Below are 24,672 nucleotides of genomic sequence, written 5' to 3'. Positions count from 1 at the left end.
CTTTCTTCCATCAACAAAATCCGGATCTGGTTTGTGAACAATGGAGTAAAATTACTAGTTTATTGCTCCATGGGCAAACCTAGCCTTCCTTTTGTTTATGTTTTTTGCAGCTGTTGAAGATTTTGACAATCCTCGGGACAGACTCAAGGCCAACTTTCTGAAATGCGTCTGCCATGGGACCAGTGTTAACCCATGATTTCTTCATCATGGAGAGACAATATTTTCTGGGGAAACTTTCCACTATGGCACTTGTGATTAGGTTTAGATTTATTGGTGGGCTTATAGTTATTAGCTAAAGGAATCACGTTTTATGTATTGCTTATTTTGACCCTTAGCGCGAACATGGAGTTCTTCCTCCATGGTGCGAACATGCACATGGTTGTCTCAACCCGTGTTCAGAGTGTGTTGGTCGTCGGTGCATCATCATGTGCTTCATGTGAATTCAATTATACAGAACTTGTTAGTATTTTGATTAAGCCATGCAGTATAGCCTAAGCAGCCGTTTTACATACAGTGCAATCATTAGGCAAGGTTTATGCTTCATAGACATAGCCTAGGCTACCGTTAAGCAAAGCGACAGGCATGCTATGTTACCTGCAGCTCCGGTGGATAGGCTTGTGTGACGCAATGGTGCAAATCCATATGCTATGTCAGATGTTTGGCCGATTTGACCCAAAAATTTTGATTTAAATTTCAATAGGTGTTTTGATGGGGGTCGAGAAAGTTACAAGCTTTCATTTGAGCCATTGCTCGAAAAAGTCCGCCAATTATAAGTAGCAGTGAAATAAAGTGCTCAACATTTGTTTTTGTCGGGATCCCGACAATATATCACGTGACCAATTCTTGTGTATTTTATAAGAAACGTTTTAAATTTTTGTCGTGGTTCCTGACCATTAAAAGTAAAAGTTAAACTTTTTTTCGTTAGAGCAGGTGATACTCTTTGAAATACCATTCACTCAAAAAAATATATTTTTTAATGTTTGGGGCAAAAAATCTGACATAGCATCTTTAAACATTAATTTGCTCAGGCACATTTTCGACTCATTGTAAGCATACACATTGTATGGAACTGTCCAACATGACTCGTATGTCTATGAGAAAATGACTAGAACGGGATTTGAACCTAATTGTGACTTCCTGTAAAATTAAGTTAACGCGTTCCTGTCAAGAACAACACAAGCTTTTACCATTGCGATGTGAGTTACCTTTGTCCCATCATGAAAAAAGAATGAACGGTTGTTTTCCTAGAAGTAAATTGATTTTGACATCATTCGATTCGTTTATAACCCCTGTTGTTCCCACGCAGTAATCTCATCCAAGTTGTAATAGTAAGCAATTACATTTTTCTCAACTTAAAAACCAAGTTTTTTAGCACAACAAATAGTTCTTTCAGCTGTGTGTTTAAAGGCACAGGACACCTTTGGTAATTACTCAAAATAATTGTTAGCGTAAAAACTTACGTGGTATAACAAGCAATGGAGAGCTGTTGATAGTATAAAACTTTGCGAGAAACGGCTCCCTCAGAAGTAACGTAGTTTTTGAGAAAGAATATAATTATGAGACTTCGGCTGAATCGTTGTGTTATGCATCTGAAGGTACACAATGCAAATTCGATGACCAGATGAGCCCAAATTTTTACAGGTTTGCTATTTTATGCATATGTTGGGATACATCAAGTGAGAAGACTGGGCTTTGACAATTACCAATAGTGTCCAGTGGCTTTAAAACCAAGTTGTTTAAGCTCAACAATTATTTCTTCTGCGCGGAGTCATCGCGGTCAAGTGCACGGCCATCTGCGCGGCAATTTCGTTGGATTAATAACTGATCTCCAGTTACGCAGCAGCGGTGCCCTTTTTATACGTTTGTCCTTGACTCTATCCACGCGCAGCTTTCTTGTATTTCATATTTTCTTTCTTGAACGAAAAAGAAACTCAATGTCAGTAAATGTTTTTGCAAATTATTCGGTCGTGGTAAACATCGCCTTGATGGTGAGAAGTTTGCAGGATTTGTGACGAAGCCAGGGTCATCAACTGAGCTTGGGTCCTCAAAGATCAACGGACAGCATGTGGGTTTTACTGTGAGACCTTTTTCTCTATAGTGAGACATGGAAAACCACCTATTGGCTTTTCTTGCCGAGCTATGCTGAAATCAACTATCGTAATACCTATTTTTAAAGAGCTGCTTTGGGCACAAAAAGTAGCTTAGCACAACAAAATTATGCTTACCAGAATTAGGTAACCAACCAAACCATCATGTCACATGTACAAATTGTGACTGGTATCCTGGTATTTCTGCTTAGCAGACCATTTTCCAGCAATATTTTCGGCTTAAGCGACTCTGGAGGGGCGTGTTCGGGCCAGTGTATATCTAGTCAGACCATCTGTGTGTCATTTAGTTCAATCAAGGTGTTTGAAGATTGGATTTAACCTTGAGGAGTATTCTGTCATGTAATTTTAATAAGTGAGCAATTTGGGCACCCTATTTTTCAATTTGGACACTCTATTTATCAATTTGGACACCCCATTTTTCAATTTGGACACTTAATTTCCAGATCTTCCCAGCTAACACCATTTGAAGAGCTATAACACATATTATTGAATACGACCTTGTCACCGTAATACAAATTGAGACTAGATAATTTAGAACCATCTGTAGAAAGCTGCAAGTGAGGATGGGATGTGATTGGTTGGGATGGTTAAAATAGAAGATAAGCGGGACTGAATTTTCGCCGCGTTGGCCCTTTAAGCTCCATGTTTGATCCAGAGTAAGGGCAGAGCGTTTTGGAAACTGGTCATGGATTGTCAGCGGTAGGCGAGGCAAACAGCACAAGTAGGGCCTATCTTGTCACTTTTCAACGAATTCTAAATAACAGGGATGCAATTACTCTTCCCAAACCATTGATGTGATGAATGTTCTTTTTTGACTGGGTGCCTTTGCTGGTGAGAGGATAGTGGGTGTCGAGATACCTGTGGGTGCACATCTACCTCCATGGGTGCACTGTTTTGAGCCAATACACATTCTTTTATCCACTCGCAGGTGACATGTGGTACGGAATGTTTGCGTAGCCCATGTTTTTCAATTAACACTATCGGCACATTTGGACACCTTGTTATTTTCTTCCTCCATGGTTATACAAATCAGCTAAACCCCTGGCGGGAAGGTTGTCTGTGCTTTGTATTGTTGTATAGTCTCATTGCGCATAAAGGAGAGGAGCAGTAAGTGAGCTCTTTGTACAATAAAGACATTCTGAAAGTTTTGAGAGATTCGATTTGTGGTGACAAAATGTCCAGGTTGATTAAATGAGTTGGGATTTTGAAGATTTTGGTTATTTCGGTAGCTCTATAAAAGTGTGCTACTGATTCGAGGTATATGTACATGGACAGAAAGCAACGGCCCACTAAGGAAGACTTGCTTGAAAGAGTGCCATCACTAAGACCAAGAAATGTGTAGTGTGTTGATACTGCACTGTGTATCCAAGGACCTCGTGTACGTCATGTAGGCCTACTTGTACATTATTCCTTCCTCTGCTTGTTTAGTCTGGTTTGCATACGGCTATAGCTCGGTGATATAATGGAAGACATGCTCTAGCATGACAAACGCATAGTGGGTTCGAATCCCACCCGAGTTATATGGATTTTGTTCACACATGGTTCGCCATGGAATTCGTGAAAGTTTCAGGTATTTTCACTGTGATAAAGCAAACACTAAAAAAGCACACATCACACCATTAATATTCTGTCTATGGTGTTTATTGTCTATGGTGTGACCAGCACATCCAATGCTTGCGTGTCGAACCATATCACCATACCATGTGTTGTTATTGTCATATTTTGTACTTTGGTGGCCACGTCCATTTTTCGCGCCATGTCGAAGCCTTTACCAAACTTTTTAAGGTTAAAAGTGTTTTCTGATCTATTTAGCATCGGCTATCGGTTGTTACGAATCCAATTCTCTCACGAAATCTACGTATACGTGGGACAAAGCATTTTGCTAGACGTACTATTCGGGTTCTTTAGAATTGAAATGCCACTTTTTCAATTCATACTCTACTTGAAACAATATTTTTATAGCAACATTTTCCACTTGACAAGTCCTGGATGTTTTGTCCTGGTGTATTTGACTTGTGGTTCAATGCATCTATTGTGAATGTTGTTTCTTTTTTTTTGTTACGGGGGAAAGTACAGACGTTCTGTGCAAAAGGTATCATACTCAAAGCACTGAATATCAACTTATCGCTTTGTGTTACAGTTAGCTTGCCTGTAAAAATTCCAGTTTCCACTCGTGCATTGTGGAGATAACTCTACCATCAGGAAATGGGTTTTTCATTTTGCTGAATGTGCAGTGTGTGACTTATTTACATGTGCGCGACATTGTCACCGCGGGGGATGCATTTTTCTAAATTCCCAGGTCTAACCTGATAACAACGACCCATTTCGGAATAGTGTGATTACCTTTTGACGAAACGAAGGTCACGAAGCGAACTAGCTCTATGATGGGAGTTTCTTTTTGAATTTACACTCCTCAGTATGCGTGTGTGTATAATGCCATCAATGAAGTGAATGAAGTTCTGGCTTCACATTGCCACCTGTAATTGCATTGTCTTTGGAGGGAGATAATAAGGTTGGTGTCTGCCTCCAGGCAGGAATGCCAGAGATTCTACCGTCTTTATCTCCGCTCCAGCCGTCAAAGACTTTTTTTGCAAAGTCCGTCTGTCAACTTTGTGGTGTCACAACCGTCAGTGGGTGAGAGGAGCGCCGAACCTTTATCTGAGGTGAGAGCACAAAAAATTACTGTCTGCCTGTAGTCATCTTCGGAGCTTGTAGGAAGACTATTACTATCTCCTTGGAGCATAGAGCTGTACTGCTCTATGTGTGGAGGTAGTCTTCCTCCACGCTCTGAACTCGCGTGTTTAGAGAAAAATCTTAAAAGTTTCTTGGTGTAAAGTTGATTCATGTACAGATCTTCAACAATAGTTCAGTCGAAAAATGCAGTTGTCTTCATCAAAAGTTTGTTTGTTGCGATTTGAATAGGCTCTCGTCGAAGTATTGCACTTGACCCACAAGACCCCCACCTTTGTCTTTAGAGTAATTTTGATTAATTTGCATCTTGGAATATGCTACATCTTTTGTGATGTCTATTGGCTTTTAGGTTTTTTTTTTCTTTCTTCACAACCGTTATCGTAATAGCAACATGTGGTTTCATGGCTACCTCAATATGGGCGACTTCTTGTGTTTAACCAGTCAGATAGCGAACCATGGCCCTTCCGGGAAAATTAACATGGTATATAAATAGATAGATAGATAGATATAAACGTTTATTCAATGTTGCAAATAGTGTATAATACAGAGTAATATGGACAAAATAAAAGTAAATATAAAATATATTAAAAGATGAAACAATAAACAAAAGGCAACATCTAGGTCCGGGGAGAAGCACAGCTTTTGTTCCCCAGCCTATGAACAGACAAACCAAAAAAACAGACAGACATTAAAAATACAGGACAAAACTAACAGGACAAAATTGACAGGTGTAAGACAGAAAATAAAGCCGTTACAATTTCTACATACAAAAATAACATCAGAATCTTAGTATTCATTAAGAAAACAAGTTTTAAGTTTTTTGGTAAAAGTTGAGAGAGTACGCAATGATTTAAAAGAGTCATCCAGACTATTCCAAAACAAAGTGCCACGCTGGACAACACCATTTTTAGACAACGAGGTTCTACGATAGTTAACATACAGATTTTTCCTAGCAGCGCTACGGGTATAATAGGAGTGGATGTTTGAGGTAAGTGTAAAACTGGAGTTGAAACAAGCAGGTAAAAGATTATTCATATATTTATACATAAACTTTCCTAAGTTAAGATGATAAAGGTCAACGAATTTTAACAGTTTTAAATTACAAAAGAGAGGCCCAGAGTGCTCACAACAGTCCGCTTTGGAAATAACCCGAACTGCACGTTTCTGAAGAGTGAGAAGTTTATTACATTTAAGAGTTGGACTTCCCCATATCAAAATTGCGTAATAAAGATAAGGTAAAATAAAAGAGTTGTACAAGGTCAGTAATATGCTACAGGGAAGGAAATTTTTAAGCCGATTCATTATACCTATATTTCTAGATATTTTAACTGCTATAGTGCCAATAATTATGCTTCTTCCAAGTCAAATTTTCATCAATATGAATTCCCTGAAATTTAGTACCCTTAACCTCAAGATTGGCATTATTTAGAATTAAAGGAACAGACTGAGTGTACTTGAACTGGCTAGCACAAAATATAATATGATTTGATTTGAGAACGTTTATACATAATTTATTTGCTAAAAGCCAAGAAGTGATTACCCTGAGCTCAATATTAAGGTTCTGCACAGCTAAGTCTACATTTTTATCTGAATACAACAAACTTGTGTCATCTGCAAACAAACAAAATGAAATTGTTTCTGATGTATTGCAGATGTCATTAATGTACAAGATAAATAATAAGGGACCCAGAACGGAGCCTTGAGGTACACCGCAAGTAATAGGCCGTTCAGTAGATTTTACAGAATTGTACAAAACATATTGGGATCTATTACATAAGTAACTTTTAAACAAGTCAAGCGCTATTCCTCAGACACCATAATGTTCTAATTTACGCATCAAGATAGCATGGTTAACTGTATCAAATGCTTTAGATAAGTCCAAAAAAATACCAACTGAAAAATGGTTTACATCTAGATCATTATACAATTTATTAACAACAAAAGATGTAGCTAGATCATTCGAGCGGTTACGTCTAAAGCCAAACTGTGAATCTGTCAAAAGGTAATTTTTGTAAATAAACAAAATCAATCGGGTATAAATTAACTTTTCGAATAATTTCGAAAATGTTGATAAGACAGAAATGGGTCTATAATTTCCAACATCATGCTTGCAGCCTTTTTTATATATTGGTATAACCTGAGCCTTTTTTAACCCATCTGGAAAAACTCCAGCTGTTATAGATTTATTAAAGATGTCAGTTAGCGGCTTAGCCAGGGAGTACTTAGCCTGCTTAATAACGCAGGAGTTCAATTCATCAAATCCAGATGCCTTTCCAGACGGAAACTTGTTTAGAGTGTCTACAATTTCTCCTTGCGTAATGGGTGTCAAGAAGAGTGAATTCGAACATCTTGCACCAAGGAATGTTTCAACAGGGGTGTTACATAATGGTAGCTTGCTGGCAAGGTTACTCCCTAATGTCAACAAAGTACTTGTTTAAGGCATCAGCAATGTCTTTGCTAGCAGCAATTTTGTTATTGTCATCAGTACAAAAATAAGTGGGGTTCAAACTTTGTTTATGCTTATTGAGTAATGAATTTATAAGTTTCCATGTACCTTTGATGTTATTTTTTCCTGTATTTCCTTCTTGTATAAGTGATTTTTCCTTCTAATAGAATTGTAGATACCCTCAGACATCCATGGAGACTTAGATTTATCATAACGATATTTAACATCAATCACTGGAAAATGTCTGTCATAGAGTTGTTTAACATAAGTTAAAAAAAGTGTTGAACATACAGTTGATATCATTCACCGACAGTATAAAATCCCAATCAGTCGCATTCAGATCACAAATAAATTTGTCAATATTATCGTTACCATAAACCCGCCTTTTACATTTCACATTAGTCTGTGAACTCTCTCTAAGATTATCAATAATTAAAAAAACAGGTAGGTGGTCACTGATGTCAGTTATTAGAACCCCTCCAGTGTGGTTTAAATAATCATTTGTCAAGATATTATCAATTAAAGTTGCACTATCAGTAGTAATCCTAGTAGGCTTGTTTATGGTGGGATAAAATGACTGAGAATCAAGAATTGACATGAAATGTTGCACAGCATTATCGGTATCAGATTGCAGCAAATTTACGTTATAATCACCCATAATAAATCATTTTTTGTTCTCGGCATTAAACCGACCTAACATTACATCCATGTCATCTGTAAAAACGTTACAGGAAACACTCGGGGGTTTATACACAATTCCAATTATAACATTAGATGTATTGGAGTGAACAAGCTCAATAAAAAATGTGTCCGTTTCAGAGTTACCAATACACAAATCTTTACGTATTTTATACACAAGATCCTGCTTTATATAAAGTACAACCCCACCACCTCTTCTGTTTAGCCTGCATGAACCTTCTACTTTGTAATTTGGAATCTGAATCAACGGATCACAGACGTCCTCTAACCAGGATTCCGAGACCCCTATGATTGAAAAGCTCGTTTGCAGCAACTTCAGATAATGAATAATACTCGATATATTTTTAGGCAACCTGCGTGCATTGATATGCAGCAGTTTGGTATTAGTATTGGAATTAAAAGTATTCATAAACTCATCTTGGTCATAGTACTGACACTGGATATCCGCTGCTAAAAAATTTAAATCTGGATCTATATTATAATCAATAAAAGAACTGGAAGTTGTATCACCCATTTAAACAATAATTAAGAAAACTTGAATCCAAGGAAGAAGGCAGAATATGTAAAGAACTCAAAAATAACAAACAAATAAACATTGTGATACGCTGTCTTACACCAGGACATTAAACAACACTGAAACAACATAACATCTAAAACAAAAGTGGAAAGGTAAATAAAATCACGAAATATGTGATGGAATGACAAGAATGGCTGAGTTCTGATATCCAAGGGTTTCGTGCACTTAGCTGGGGGCTTGGTAATTCTTCCCCTGAATAAAGAGCTCGCCATTACGGAATACGGGATGGTGGCCAGCTTCGTATGCCCGCTTCATGACGTCTCGCAGTGCCCGCTTTTTCGAAACATCGGCTGCTGGAAGATCGGGTAGGACAAAAACATCAGAGTTAGTGAGGGCTTTCTTGGCGTTCACCAAAACTGAGTGGCGCTCATGGCGGAAAATGAACCTGGCAATGATGTGGCGGGGTTTGTCGGTAGGAGACTTAGGGGCTCTGCCAGTTCTGTGAGCAGCCTCAACCTCCGTTCCTGGCATTTGGAATTTTTCTGCCAGGATCCGCTTGAAAGCTTCGTAAGGCAGGGTGGAGGGGTCCGACGAAGTCTCCGGAACACCCCCAAACCGCAAGTTAAAACTTCGGGAGTGCCGCTCAAGTTGGAGTGTAGCCTCTTCTAATTGCTTAATCTTAACCTCCAACGTCGATATTAACACCGTCAATCCAGAAAACCCATCGGATAGGATTTTTTTTTCCGATTGGATTTCCTCGATGGAATTTGACGTAAACTGGAGTGACTCCAGCTTTGTAGTGAGTTCCACCGCCAGTGAACGAAGCTCCCGACGCAAGCTGGCCATGTCGTTCCCCGGGTGGTCACCTGACACTACAGGCGGGAGTACCGTTGCGGCCGCTGAGGCTGAAGCTGCATCTTTCCTGATTTTAGGAGGCATAATTTAGCGTGAAATTTGGGAGAATGGCAGATATGGAATAGCAGATAAGATCCCTGATGGCATACACTCACACAGAGAGTTGAAAGGTGAAGATGGAGGAGAGTATTAGGCTGAATTTAGATAATCTTTACGGAGCACTGTTTTATTGCGTCATTACATGTTCGTGCTACAGCCTGTAGCACGAACATACCTGTAGTACAGGTATAAGCATATTTAACACCCATTTTCTTTGCTCAATTAGAACTTAAGGCAATTTGGTGTGTGTCTTCAAACGGGGTACCGTGTTTTTGTTTTCAAAAACAAAGCATGGTCTTGTGAACGAATTTGTTGATCGTCATCTAAACAATAATATCAGTGGATGGGCCTTTGGGTACCAACATTGCCAAAATGGCTATATAATGATAACGCTGAACAGGGTCAGGTGAAATTTATGTATGGTAATTGTGTTAACCACATGCCTATCCATCCTACCCTTGGAGCCCTCCCTGCACAGAGACAGATGTTTCACCCTGTCAGTTAAAGAATGTTACTACTAGCAAAATGTTTCCACGACCAGTCTGTGATTTTTAAACATTAAGTTATGAATGAAAAAAGAAGAAATGTGTTATCAATGGCACCTGCGAACTGGGGTTGAAACAGCTGTTGCACGGAACCCAATATTGCAAGCCTTGGATCCCCGCAGGGTAAAGAACCCAATGGGCGCGTGGGCGTCAAACATGTTCACTGATTTACAAACCACGGTGTTTGGTCAGAGGTCTTTGTGCTTGACCTAGAAGGAGGGAAATTTATGAGCTGAAATTGTTTTTTTGCTGGATCACACATCATTCACAATCCTCTTCAATCCGGTGTAAAGCCGTGCTAATCAATCCCATAGCTTTGGATATTTTGGCTTGCGAACAGATGATGGTATGCAAACAACGAGCAGTAAACATGGTTGACGGTGGAGGTTGTTTGGGGGGGGGGGGACTGAGATGGTGGTGGGTGTAGCTGTAACTCTTATTTAATCAACTATAGTTTATGATTTAATACCAATGCACGGTTTCAATTATTGTAAATCTTGTTTTACCAAACTATACCATTTAGGTATAATGTTAGTATGTTTGTTACCGATACAGTAAGGGGGTTATTTGATTGAATTTGTTTTGTAAATCTTGCATGCAGACAAAATGTTGGCTAGATAATGCATGAGCTTTTTTTTTTTTTATGGTAAAAGTAAAACGTAATGACGCAAAATCGCCATTTTGAATTTCTGTGTCGCAATCACTCCATCTGAACGATAAACTGAAATAAGCAATATCCCTATTGAACTGTCAACATTGAATGTGACCACACATTCTGAAAAGGTAAACTGTTCGACAGTTTGGGGTGTTAAGACCTTTTCGTGCCAGAGTGAAAAGTGAGTTGTTGAACCTTTCTTTATGGTTGAACTGGTATTTTTTATAGCCTCTTTGAGGTATGGTGGGCACTACAGTTCCCACTGTTTGGTTTGGGTGTATACAGACAAATTCACCCAACCAAATAGTGTCAAACGAGCGTTTCCACCATAATCTCAAAATGACTTTTTGTTTACTTTGCGCTGAATTTAATTTTAAGATATGCTGAGTTTGATTTCAAGTTTGAGTTTCCTGATGGTGGATTAAGATCGACGATTTGAAATTTTTAGAATACGGGAAAGCCTAATGAGTAATAATGTGCTTTACACACATCGGTGTAAGAACCAGATAACGTTCTTTATCCCCAATGCAAATTTAACATCTGTTAGAGAGATTGGTGTATGCATGGTGTATGTGATGTACATCTACCTCATGCCACGAAGCTAACAACATACTTGTGTCCCTTCATGTACAGGTTCAACAAGAGTGGCCACACATAAGATTACAAAGGAGGAGCAGTGATGAAGGAAGTACGAGGACTAACGAGGTTATCATGCCTTTGCCTGGTAGTTTTGACCGGTGTCATCACACAGAGCCAAGCCCAAGGACCGGGACCGGGACAGGAACCTTACCCTCTCCCTCAGCAGCAGCCTGATCTTGGTGGTGGCCCACCGGCCGATGGTCGGCAGCAGTACAGCGTGATTAGCGGGTAAGAAAACAGTTAGGACATACGGACAGATTTCAATAGAGGGCGGTTTAGATTTGACAAAGCGCATGCATTAGCTTTTCCCGCCCGATTACTTTCTTGCATAGGCCACGTTGAAAGGAACATGTTGCCTTGGATCGGGCGAGTTTGTCTTAAAAAAGGCGTTTGCAACCGTTTGTTATAAAATGCATATGGTTAGAAAGATGTTTTAAAAGTAGAATACAGCGATCCACACAAATTTGCCTCGAAATTGCGTGGTTTTCCTTTTACTTTGCGAACTAACACGGTCGGCCATTTATGGGAGTCCAAAATTTGGCTCACATAAATGACCGACCGTGTTAGTCGACGAGATAAAAAGAAAACCACGCACTTTCGAGACACATTAATTTTGTGTAGATCATTGTATTGCACTTCTACAACATCTTTCTACCCATATGCATTTTATAACAAACGGTTACAAATGCTTTTTATAGACCAACTCCCCGATCCAAGGCAACGTGTTCCTTTAAACTCAACGTGATCAAAGTCACACTTACTGTTACCGCCCTGCCGGTGTATCATTCTGAGTGACAGTTTCTCAACTGGGGTAATTTAGGTATATTATGAGACAGCAGCAAGTGAAACATGGTCCACCATATAGCTTTTTATTACAAAACTATCTGGGCTCTGCTTGTTTTTAAACAGTATATTTGAAAATATACTGTTCACGCTGGTCACAGGTGTACTCGATTCGTTTAGTCTCGAAAAATCCACGATACCAGACTGTTTGACTATTTTACCTGCTGGATCGCCGGGTCTATACGTCATGAACAGCACCACACCATAAATTCGGCAAAAGAGGATTCTTAAAAATAAACTGCACACACCCCAATGTGTAAATTATTATGGTTAACCATGATTTTAATGTGGCAGAGAACCATGTGAACCCAATGTTGCCCTGTGAGAGTGTGTCATATCAATACACATTTCAATCGGTATCGATGCTACCGGTTTAAGGTTGACCGAGTATAACTTAAGATAAAACCGTTTCCATCCTGTCTGATGTCATAACGGTTCCCGGTTTGAATGTTGGTACACCCGTTGAACTTAATTCCTACGGGAATTTCCTGCACTGAAATATCTTGACTAATTGCCTTTTCCTCTAGATTTTAAGATAAGACGTTTCCAGATTTTAGGTGATGGGTGCTGAACAGCACGAATTAACCACAATCGTGTTATACTGATTGCAGCTGTTGGTCAGTTATGGCCAGTATAATAACGTTACCTGACGAAACGTTATATTGTTTTGGGTTGAACACATTGCCGAGAGCGAGACTTGAATCTGCAACCTCCAGATTCACGTGCCTACGCTCTACACACTGAGCTATTTTGACCCAATGTTGGTGGTTTCACTCTCAAACTTTTGAGTCCACTGCATGGTTTGGGACACATTCAGCCAAACCCAATAGTGTCATACTCCACCATATCTCAAAAAAAGCTTATTTGTTCTAGCGCCACTAGAAGCCCACGGCAGCGGATCACACCCAACCAAGTGCACGATGAAAAATGTAAACTTTTGCCGCCCATCAAACTCAAACAAGACAATTTACAAGTAATACTTCGTTTACAAATTCCAGCTGGTTTTCCAGTGGGTTGTCATTACCACGATCTGATGGTAAATGATGGGCCTGTAAATTTGTCTTCTTAGGTGTTTCTAGCTTTGAGATTGAACCACGAGGAGGTGGTTGTGACATGGCCATGAACCAGATCACATTTCACCGCTTATGTGCATGGGAGGCTCTGGCCACGGCAATGCCGATTATATAGAACGAATAACTCACTTTTTGTCGACACCTTTAAAGGAGTATTGTCGACGGACTTTTTGGTAGTGCAAACTTCGTTTCCCGTTCGGTAAATTGAGGATTTGATCAACTGGTGAATGATTATGATGTAGGCCATATATATGGATTTCAATGGACCAACCTAAATTGGGTTATATGCACTGTATCATAAATACAAGTTTTTCCCCGCCATGAGACGCATAACGTGCGTGTCGTTGCAGGTTTCATCTCACGTCACTCATTGGTGCAAGATGGTCGTGATGCGTATTGCGCGGGAGATCAGGGGTGTTTGAAATTAAAAGGCTGCACGTGCACAAAGTGGCCGCTGGGATTACATCAGGGTGTTCATTATTCGGTAGCGTTAGACCAGGTGACCTATGCCATCACATTATTTGTACAAGAGGGCAGGCACGATTTGTACACAGCCCAATGAAGAACAAATTAAATAATATAATTATGGTCTTTTTATTCATCAAATTTTCATTTGAAGAAAGTTGACAGACCTCTTATTCAGCTGTTACTTTTTTAACTCTTGAATTTATGTGGTTATAATGACGAAAACGTAAATATTTGTCCACATGACTAAAGCTGCAACTTGCCTGTTAGAAAGGCTATGGGATATTATAAGGTCACTCTTTTGGTCAACATGGACTATCAACCGCCAATATACGTTGCTACTGGTACCATAAAGCTCAATATTGTCACACAGTGACTCTTTACCAGAATGCCCACTGTTCTAAAGTTTCTGACTTGATTTCAGGTAATGAGTGACAACTCCTGGCCTTTCCTACCTTTTTGTCTAGACATGTTCCGCTGTAAGCTATATTTCATTTTGGTCTACATGTACATAGTTCACGTGATGTCAGCTGATAAAAGTTGATAGTAAACTGGCACTTTCGCACATTTTTACTTCCCTTATATTGCTTTATAGGCCTGTAGGCCTACCGCATTTATAGTATACAGTTTCATTGCTGCGTCCCGTTTATACTCCAATCCAACATCAGGACCGTTTGGTATCCTTCTATTTCTCCAGAAATTAGAGCCATTTCATAAACCTTAAACTGGCTATCCACTGTTGCCTTTTCAGCGTCCGGTTATTTTCTGTCTTATAGTGTTTCTTCTCTGAATCGTGTACTATTGCTGATTACCAATCACAAAAGCACCCAAGTATGCCTATATACAGGGTTTGCCCTTTGACTAGCCAGCAGGACCAGTTACCTTTTTTTATTTTAATGGTCGGCCAGCTTCTTCACTAGTTCATATTTCATATACTAAACTTTGATGCTTTTCAACACTGAACTAGCCAGTTAGACCACTTGGTGAGAATTCTGACTGGTCCTTTGGCCTTTTAAACTGGCATTTGGCAAGCGGACCACCGTTGAGGGAAACGCTGTGTCCTACTTCATAGCATGACCATTGTGTTAAAAGCCTAGCCTGATATCGGTCTTATCAATCCAACTCATTGTTAAAGTGGACGTGTGAACCAGCCATACAGGCCTACACAGTTAGGCCTACACAGACACATGCACATGAAGCAAAATATCAAAGTTTGAACCGTTTCCGATTATAGTGCAGCCAAGTAGCCTTAAACCTTTGAATGGATAATCAAGAAGATTTCTTTTTTGTATCATGAATTTGTATCAGTGGTTGCATGCTACATAGTATGGCCCATTGCAAACGCACAATACTACGTAGCGCCGCCAATCTTACCGCCCGTTTCGGACACGAAGTTTCGGGTTGAACATTGCACTGATTCAGCCAAATAGTATTGGCAACATTAATGTTAAAGGAACACGTTGCCTTGGATCGGTCGAGTTGGTCTTTATAAAGCGTTTGTAACAGTTTGTTATAAAATGCATATGATTGGAAAGATGTTTTAAAAGTAGAATACAATGATCCACACACATTTGCCTCGAAATTGCGTGGTTTTCCTTTTACTTTGCGAACTAACATGTTCGGCCATTTTTGGGAGTCAAAAATTTGACTCCCTTAAATGGCCGACCGTGCTAGTCGACGAGGTAAAAGGAAAACCGTGCAATTTCGAGGCATATTTGTGTAGATCATTGTATTCTACTTTTACAACATCTTTCTAACCATGTGCATTTTATAACAAACTGTTACAAACGCTTTTTATAGACCAACTCGACCGATACAAGGCAACGTGTTCCTTTAACTCAAATCAGATCACACCATTCACATTTTCTTTCGAATTTGCTTATAACCGATTTGTAAAAGGTGCTGAAACCAACGTGTGCAAGTTGTTGAAAGGTTATGTTGTCCATCAGTATAGTGGTTATTATGTCCAAGAAGTGAGGTGTGTTGAGGACTGAAGTAGGCTCCGAGGCCAGACTAAATTTGTGCCACCGATGTCACTTATCATGTCGATTTGCTACGTTGGAATGTGACAGCCTCGGAATTATACCCTGTAGATTTGTGTGATCAGACGAAAATATTTATGGCGTAAGGTTACGCCAGGTAGAAAGTGGATCTAGTTCTACTTTGCTGTCGATATCAATTGAATTATACGAGTATTATTAGGCCTTCCCTCATGGCGCTTTCCCTTACTCGTCATTTTTGTGGGTCAGATATTGAAATGTAGATTTTTAAAACGGTGTTGACACACACCATCAGTGCCTCTTGGAAACTTCCGGGTTATTTCTTCGTTAGTTCTTATGGCTAAACATTTGGTCAGTTTTGTGTTGGCAATTTGTTGGTCTTCCAAAACCCATGTGGTCGCGAGTGAAAGTGCTCAGTTCGTTGACAGTGCTAAATTTCAAGGAGCTGCCTAAGCAGATTACTTGCAATTATTATTGTCTGCATATAACTTGCAAATTGTCTGCTTTGAGCAGAAATGAGCAGGAAAACAGTCACACGTTGTACACTTGACATGGTGGTTCAGCTGTCTTGTAACCTACAATTCTGGTAAGCTTGATTTTGCGGGGTTGCTTTTTGTGCTAAAGCAGCTCTATAAAAAATTGGGGCCAGATCATTAAACTTTAATTTAAACTATAGTTTTATAACCCCCATAGTCTGGGAGAGGCCCCCTCCCTCAGTTGGTATTTGTCCCCATTTTTCTCCCAAATGAAAAATGTCTACGATTTTACCAGCACGATGCCGATAATGAGGACACAACTGCAGATATTGCTATGTGATTCAATTTATACTCAAGGCATATTTGCCAAGATACTTTTCAATTTCAGAGGTTTTTGTTGCACCACACCTGTAAAATCACTTGCATTGTACCTATGGTATAGCTTCCTGACAGTCTGAACAACTCATGTCAAAACGATGTATAGCGTATACCCCACTATTGAAAGGAATGTTACCTTGAAGGCCCCAGGGTTTGCACTCATGTAATTACCTCCCTCCCACCTGCCCCGCCTTGTCCCAAAGGTACTTATTATACCCGCCGAAATCAAACGAAAATCGCTTTGTGGATAGGGTATAGTATGGAACAAACATGTCTTTCCTGGTTAAATGTTTCGGCTGAAACTGGGGTTCGCTCTAAATAACGGTGACTTTTTAACCAGCCTAGCTGGACCCGCTAGCATGATTCCACTATCCGCTAGCTTTTTCACATTTCCTTACGTTATACCTATTACTGCTCCATATTTTTTTAGCGATGTCTTAAAAACATTACCACCTATTGGCATGGAATTGTCAAAGTATTTTGTTTATTATATAATAGCTACATTTATATTATCGAACAATCACACGAATCCAAAAACGAAAGGTATGCCTATGTTTGCCTTAGGGTGGAGAACGCTGCAGTGAAGAGGCAAGGCAAATGCTCGAATGAGTTAGAAATTAATTACTTTTTTTTTTATTACATCACACAATAAAGTTGATCACACTTCCAAAATGAAGAACCTTTAACAATAACCTATGATATAACAAGTTAAAAGCGTCGAGATACTGTAGATCACGGTTCCTCGTATTCGAGGAGGGTAGGGCATCAATCATAATATTGGATAAGGCTACGTATTGCTTTGAATTGAGTATTTTTATTTACGCAATGATCATCACTTTTGATTTCAAAATAAAGTACAATACAAAATGTTGACCTTTTCTACATTATGTTCAGGTCACTGAATGTTAACATTGTGGTTTTTTGTCATTCCTTTTGTTTGTATGATTTTTCCCTTTCAAGAGCTAACGTCTGTGGACCAAGGTTATATGCGTACTGTTGCCCTGGCTGGCAGTTCCACCCTGGTCTTCAACAGTGCACAAAGCGTAAGTTAATTAATTGGAGTTGAATGGTTGACAATTCAAATGGTGTGGGCTTTGTAAAAAAGTTTGCGCAATTATGAATAACTGCGTGAAACAAACCACCGATGTGAACTGTGTCAAGGAGCAAGAGTTTTCTGACTATTTTTTTTTTTCTCGCAAGGTTGATTTTATATTTCAAACAATAAAAGGCCTTGACAAAGGTTAGTCGTCTGGTGAATAAAAAACAAAACGCCGTGAAAAATCAGACATCCATTTTTGATGACTTTTGGACAACCACTATATGAACAATGGAAGTCCTTGCCCTTAAAAATAAATGGCTGTAAGATTTAATAAAGAATGTATTTACGGTGCACTCTTTCCTTGAGACGACCAGCATATAGTGCATGGGTCTATCTGGACGAAACGCCGTGAAAAATCAGACACATATTTTGATGACTTTCGGATAACCACTTTACAATGAACAACGAAAGTCCTTGGCCTCACAAATAAATGGCTGCAAGATTTACTTTAATAAAGGTCAAGAATTTATTGCACACCACAATTTATGTCTGCCCTTTCCTAAATTAGACGAACAGGCCTGGTGTACTGTTGAAACGCCTTTGGAAAACCGACGGTTCTTAAAAGTAAAAAGAACTATTAGTTCGATATTATTGTTTATTTAGACCTACAGTGAGCGATGTTTGTTTGTTTGTTTGTTTGTTTGTTTGTTTGTTTGTTTGTTTGTTTGTTTATTTAAAAAAAAATTATCGAGCTGTTTGTTTGTTTGTTGTGGTGTTTGTTTGTGTGTTTGTTCGTTTGTTTGTTTGATTGTTAATAACTGCCCGTCAAGGAAACCGTCAGCAAACTCACACCCAATGGGAAATAAACACCAAGCTGGTAACAGCTAGCCAATCTCTCATACGCAAATTATTTGTTATATTGTGTTATCGTCTTTTGTCAATTACAAAACCAAGCAAATGTGATAAGAATAGACAGGACACTTACTCATTTCGGTTTTGGGTAGATTGAACGAGTTTATTTATTGCATATATTATAAGCATTATTATCACATTTATTTATTTTTCTTATCCACACAGCAATATGCAGTCGGCAGTGTAGTGGTAATTTCTGCAGAACACCAAATACTTGCTTGGGACAAGGATGCTCCGGGTTCGGCGGCTGTGACGGGGGTGGTGGTGGTGGGGGCGGTGGTGGTGTAGGGCCACCAGTCGATCGTAAGTTCCCGGTCATCTGGGGTGTCATGTCTATAGGTTAAAATTGTCTCAAATTGCCCTTGATCGCAATGTTTCCTGTCAATGTTTGATTTTAGTTTATGGTTTGAAAGCTAACACTTTACAGATCATTTAATTTACAAAATTTCTTTCGTGCATGGATTCAGTGGATGATATACATTATGAACGACCGAAATGTTCCACCGAAACAATGGTCTGCTCACGCACTGGCGGGTCCGTTGTGAGTCTGTTTGATTGACATTTTGTAAGATCAAAAGTCACATTACAATTAATTTGTAGTAACTCTAGAACGTCAAGTGACAAATAATATAGTGTATTTTTACATTCGTGATCAACAGTCAACACTGTTTCAGTCAGGCATGTGACAAGTGGAAAGTTCACTCGAAACTAAACACAAGTGGTCACCCGCCCGACTGCAAAAACGCACATCACTAGCACACTGTATGTAGCAGACGACATCCTAAACATAACGTTCCCACAATGCAACAGTATCCAGATCTAAAAATGGTGGCGAATGCGAACACGCAACTCTGCAATTTTAGAACTTTCGGATTTCTTCAAGCAGTGCAAGTTTATTTTAAAGCTGAAAACTCTGAGATGTGAGTGAATAAACCGTTGCTAGCATTAATTGGCAAGTAGCTAGACATGCAGTGGAGCTCAGGACGGTAAATTTGAACGAAGTTTTGTTACCGAATACCGGTTCACCTTGTTTTGTTGCATGCAGTCTTGCGAATCGTTATTTACAGTGCCTTTTTCGTGCAGCCCTGAAATACCATGGATGAAGGCCATGGACTGGAGGCTATGCCTCTGCTGCCCTTGGTATTGGCCTTGGTGCCCCCAACCTATAGTCTCCCTGGATAACTTTCCGTATGGCGCCACCACTTTTTCACAAATTTTTACAAAAAGGGATATCTTATTGAGGTAAATTAGATACTGTATTATTTCATATCGTATGAAAAAGTGGTGGCGCCATACGGAAAGTTATCCGAAACTTTTCCCATTCAATTAATCAGAATCTCTTATGACATTCATTTACTAAATCTTAATTTAATTTTTTTTTTTTTTTTTTTACTTTTATTTTGTTAAAAAAAACCTTTTTAATTTTAAACTTAAATCTTCTTTCATTCAAACTTCTTATTAACATGTGAAACTCCATTTTACTAAATTTCAACTCATGGTGATTGGACATTAATTTTCTTCATTATAGTGTCTTAAACCTTGGCTTGGTAGTACTTCTTGAAATGAATGAGTTTAAACGTACTCCACACTAATTAAATTGCGTCACTTATGGCTCAAAATACCCGGCTCTCAGATTCCACCACTTGGACAATTAACACATCCTCTGTGTGCCAAACGACCCCAAATACAGTCATTGCACACAAGTTTGGACACATACGCCTCTACTTTTGAGATTTGATGTCTGAGACTCGGGTACTGCGCTTTAATTTTCAGCATTAGTGCAGATTAGTGCTATTTACTGAAAATAATAACAGTTTCTGAAAATATTAACATGTGTGAGTCCTGAGCCGCCAGGTTGCATCGACATGACATGACTGAGTCTATTTGCAAATCTGTGTGTATGCCCTACGTATGTCACTAAACAACCACTTGTTAACTATTGGTCCTTGCGTGAACTTGAACCATGTAGATGAATAGAGTATTCAGTGTGTGGTGCTTTCTTTCAGTGCATGCTTCACTTCATTTATCTGCATGACTGCACTTGTCTCTATTTGCTCCTTCTCTCTTACCCCCTTAACCTTTACAGCAGCGGGCGGGCAGTTTTTAGACTATGGTGGTGGTGGTGGTGGTGGTGGTGGTGGTGGCCAACCAATATTACCAGAATATCCACTCGCCCCGTGTGCCGAGTACGGACAATGTGGTGGTCCTAATGGCCCTCCTACAGATGGTGAGATTGTAGAGTGCCCGCCTGGGTATACTGGGCCCCTCTGTAACATTCAAACGGGCCAGTATGACCGTAAGTGTAAATCCTTATTTATTAAATCTGGAGTTTGACAATCTTGAAGGGAATGTATACAACATTGGTGGTGAAATCGCTAAATCATCAAACACGTATGTATGAAAATAGCCACAGCTTTCTTTGTTGAGTTTTTGCAACAATAAATACTCTGAGAGTGTCTCGGTAGAACATGAAGTGTCAATTTGAGCAATCAAGGAAATTTAAACTTCACTAATCAAAAGCTGTAGTAGATACAAGCTGATGTTTTATTAACTTGACCTTTTTTCAGTGCTGTGCATTCTTTTAGGACATTAGTTTAAAGAACTAACACAAAATAGAATATAGATCTAGAAAGCTAGATAAATTGACAATGATCAATCTGAAATTCTTTACTTTTCTTTCCCCTTTTTCTGAGTATTTTAAAATAGATATTACCAATGAGGTACATTTCCTTTGAGAAGTATTTAAATTTTGCTTTAAAAGTACAATTTATTTATTATGAAGAATTTTACAGGTCAAACTTTTCATAACTTTATTTTAATCTTGTGTGAGTGTGCCACAACTAAGTGTTTAATGTGTGTTTTAAAACCTGTTTGAAATATTTTCAAGCAAGGCTTTAAATAGTCCTACTAAAAACCAAAATCAAATTGTTGTTTCTTTATTTTGCTTGAAATGTGTTTACAAACTTTATCACAAACTATCTGGTAACTAACTTACTTCTTCCAACAGTGGTGTAAGATATACTAATACAAACACAACCTTTATCCAACCTTTATTTTGGACATTTCACAGTTACTTACTATACATTGGCATAAGATGTCGGAAATTTACTCTCTGAAAGATTTTTGTCATGTGATTATGTTAAATTTTGTTCTTGTTTCAACACCGTATAAAAGTCTTTCATTGAGAAAACTAGACATCTTATATCTTTGCTCTTTTGAGTAACAATGGAATGTCCCTTGAAACTTTCTAATATCAAATAATAATATTCGTATTCCTTTACTTTTGGTTTATGAATTGGAGTTTGCAAGTTTGTGTTGATCTTGCTTTTTCTGCTGAGGGTGTCTAACCATACACAACAGATCATGCATCGTGCATTTATAACTAGTGAACGCATGGTGTTCTGCATGAGTTTTGCATAATAATTATAAGAAAGTTTGAAAAAGTAGCTGTCAATTCATACAAAAGCTTTATGTTCATGATGGTATAATTTTCTTAACAATAATATTTTGTTTGCCTATAATCACAGTGTACATTTTTACACTATCCGGTCGAACTCTTTGCACATCTTCCAGAAATTGTATGCAAACACAAAGGTACAAAGACAATGGAAGTCAACAAAGAAACGAGTACTGTACCATTGATATAGTGAGGAATTTTTTTACTACTGTTTCAGTGTCACAGATCTTGATTTAGTGTTCAAGGTGTTTTGTCTTTGAGCAAAGACCTTCACAAAATCAACATATATTGTCCTTGCCAGTGTTTTAGGCAGTACATTTTGCAACTGATAAATAAAATAACATTTTCAGTTGTGTTCCTATAGTGGAACTATCTGAAGGGTAGACTTTTATAAACATAGCCTGAAACCCAAGGGGCTCCCACAAAGTAACAAGTTGTTTGCTCGAATTGCATTTATTTACTAGCAACAGTTAGTGTTGTTGTTCGGCTGATTCCAATAATTTCGTAGCTTAAAGGCAGTGGACACTATTGGTAATTACTCAAAATAATTATTAGCATTAAACCTCACTTGGTAAAGAGTATTGGGGAGAGGTTGGCAGTATAAAACATTGTGAGAAACGGCTCCCTCTGAAGTGGAGTAGTTTTCAAGATAGAAGTGATTTTCCACGAATTTGATTTCGAGACCTCAAGTTTAGAACTTGAGGTCTCGAAATCAACCATCTAAACGCACACAACTTCGTGTGACTAGGGTGTTTTCTTGTTTCAGTATTATCTCGCAACTTTGATGACCGATTGAGCTCAAATTTTCACAGGTTTGTTATTTTATGCATATGTTGTGATACACCAACTGTGAAGGCTAGTCTTTGACAATTACCAATAGTGTCCACTGCCTTTAAATAAGCCACTGATAATTTCTGAACCACATGTGCAAGGGGTACATATAAGCTTCTGTTGTTTGTACACAGGGAGTGGCTCTAGCCATTTAGAAGGCGGTAATTTATGCGGGTCATGTGGGTTGAGGCACTGCAAGAAGGAGCCTCCCAAGTCAATTTCACAGATGTGGTTTCGTGACAATTTGTTCCTCAGTCAAATTCCAGTTTAGACTTCCATGCAGGCTGTGTTGTTTATGAGGGGTCATGTGTGGGGTTTGCCCCCTGTATGCATGTCAGAGCTATAAAATACCCAGACTGCTGCATGTCTAATATGTGTACACACTTTAGGGGTTTGAACTGAAAGACCCTGTCATGTAATCCACTTGAAGGTTCATTGAAAGGCCTATGAACAACTTTACATAGATTAATCACATTTTGTCAGGAGTTTTTTTCCCAGATACTTTTGGTCAGCTTTATCACTCAAGATATTGACAATATCTCAACAATTTGTTTTTTTCTGTACTTGATTTTTTGTTTCTTGTCTTCTAAATCCAACCGAACACCACTTCAATTTCACAGAAATTTGTATCCTTTGGCAAAAAGCGCGTTATTAATACGGTTATCATTATTATTATTATTACAACATAAATGTTTTCCTTTTTTATTATGGATACATTCAAAACTGTGTCCTGTCGTTATATTTTCCCAAGAAAAACATAGACCAGGCGGTGTCGTTTTACTATAGTCTAGGAATTTTGACCAATAAACTTGGAAGTATACCCGGGGGAATATATCTTACTTTCTCAACCTGGTCCGTTGGGGCAAGGTGATGTTTTTTTGCCAAACTGGATACTCTTTGTTAGTAATTTACTTTCGAACTTGGATGAAAAAATAAGTCAAACCAAACTGTCAACCAAAGTTGTAGCCATGAACTAACTAGAAGAATTATTACATTTTCGTCAATCAGAAAGCCCTGAACTTCCTCCTGATGACTTGTGACAAGGAGAAAGATTTATTAACAATATAATTTAATGATCCCTTTTAACTGCCTTATGAGGTGATATAAAAGACAGGGTTATTGTGGTGTGGCAGTTTGTGGTGATGAAGAAGACACTTATTTAGAAGATATTTTTTTTGGTTTGACCTGACAGGCCCATCTGTTATGCCACAGATTAGTTATAAATACTGTCTCCCAGGGGTACAGCAAAGTGAAACCAGTTTGCCCCTTCCCAAATTTGTAGCCAAAATTTTAGCCAAGATTTGGTAAAAGGGTGTCAAAGTTTGTTGGACATATAAAAACTGGGTGTCCACATTGTTAACTTACTGTACATTACATGTAAATGACAACCCACACAGGGTGTCCAAATTTAAAGCAGGGTTTCCAAGAGACGCCCAGACACGCCTCTGGCTAGCACTTTGTGCTCCCCAAGGAAATTTAAATAAAAACTATGCGCAGATAATGGTACGTTTGATGAGTGGTTGGCCAGCCCCCTGTCAAACAACTCTCTGCCTCCCAAAAAAGCTACCAGGATCCGTCCCTTTCACCATTATGAATTTCAAATTAAATCAAATTTTAAACACCCCAGTTCTGTTTAGTGTTCATTCAATTTGTGTCTTCCAGATATCATAAATAAGAGTGATTTACGAAAAGAACTCAAGATCACATTTTCCGTTATTGTATCGCGGGCTGGTCCCATGTGTACCCTGAGAGAGGAAATGACTTGTCAGCCCCAAACATCTGCAACAAATCACAAGAACCACCAACAAATAAAAACGGACAGTAAATACAGGAAATTTATTTGACCCTTTTTATTTGGGGGCAAGGCTGGGCCCATTGATCCTATTGGTTGCTGGTGACAAAATCAGATGTTGAAATACAGGGATTTGTCTGTTCATATAAAAT

The 24,672-nt window shown here is 38.8% G+C and overlaps 1 protein-coding gene across 2 annotated transcripts in view; it reads left to right on the top strand.

Moving 5' to 3' along the window:
• LOC117296145 (fibrillin-2-like) overlaps window positions 1–24,672 on the top strand; it is a 73,742-nt gene that overhangs the window by 1,493 nt on the left and 47,577 nt on the right. The window contains exons 1-4 of one of the 2 annotated variants that reach the window (XM_033779025.1): window positions 4,333–4,771; window positions 11,249–11,482; window positions 17,450–17,532; window positions 18,606–18,743. In XM_033779025.1, the coding sequence (XP_033634916.1) occupies window positions 11,295–11,482; window positions 17,450–17,532; window positions 18,606–18,743 (409 nt within the window). In that variant the 5' untranslated portion in view covers window positions 4,333–4,771; window positions 11,249–11,294. Of the gene's footprint in view, window positions 1–4,332; window positions 4,772–11,248; window positions 11,483–17,449; window positions 17,533–18,605; window positions 18,744–24,672 lie in introns of those variants that run through there. The other variant, XM_033779024.1, reaches the window with a different exon arrangement.

The sequence above is a fragment of the Asterias rubens genome, chromosome 10, assembly GCF_902459465.1.
Source record: "Asterias rubens chromosome 10, eAstRub1.3, whole genome shotgun sequence".
NCBI classification, from domain to species: Eukaryota; Metazoa; Echinodermata; class Asteroidea; order Forcipulatida; family Asteriidae; genus Asterias; species Asterias rubens.
This window is presented reverse-complemented; position numbering and strand designations above follow the sequence as displayed.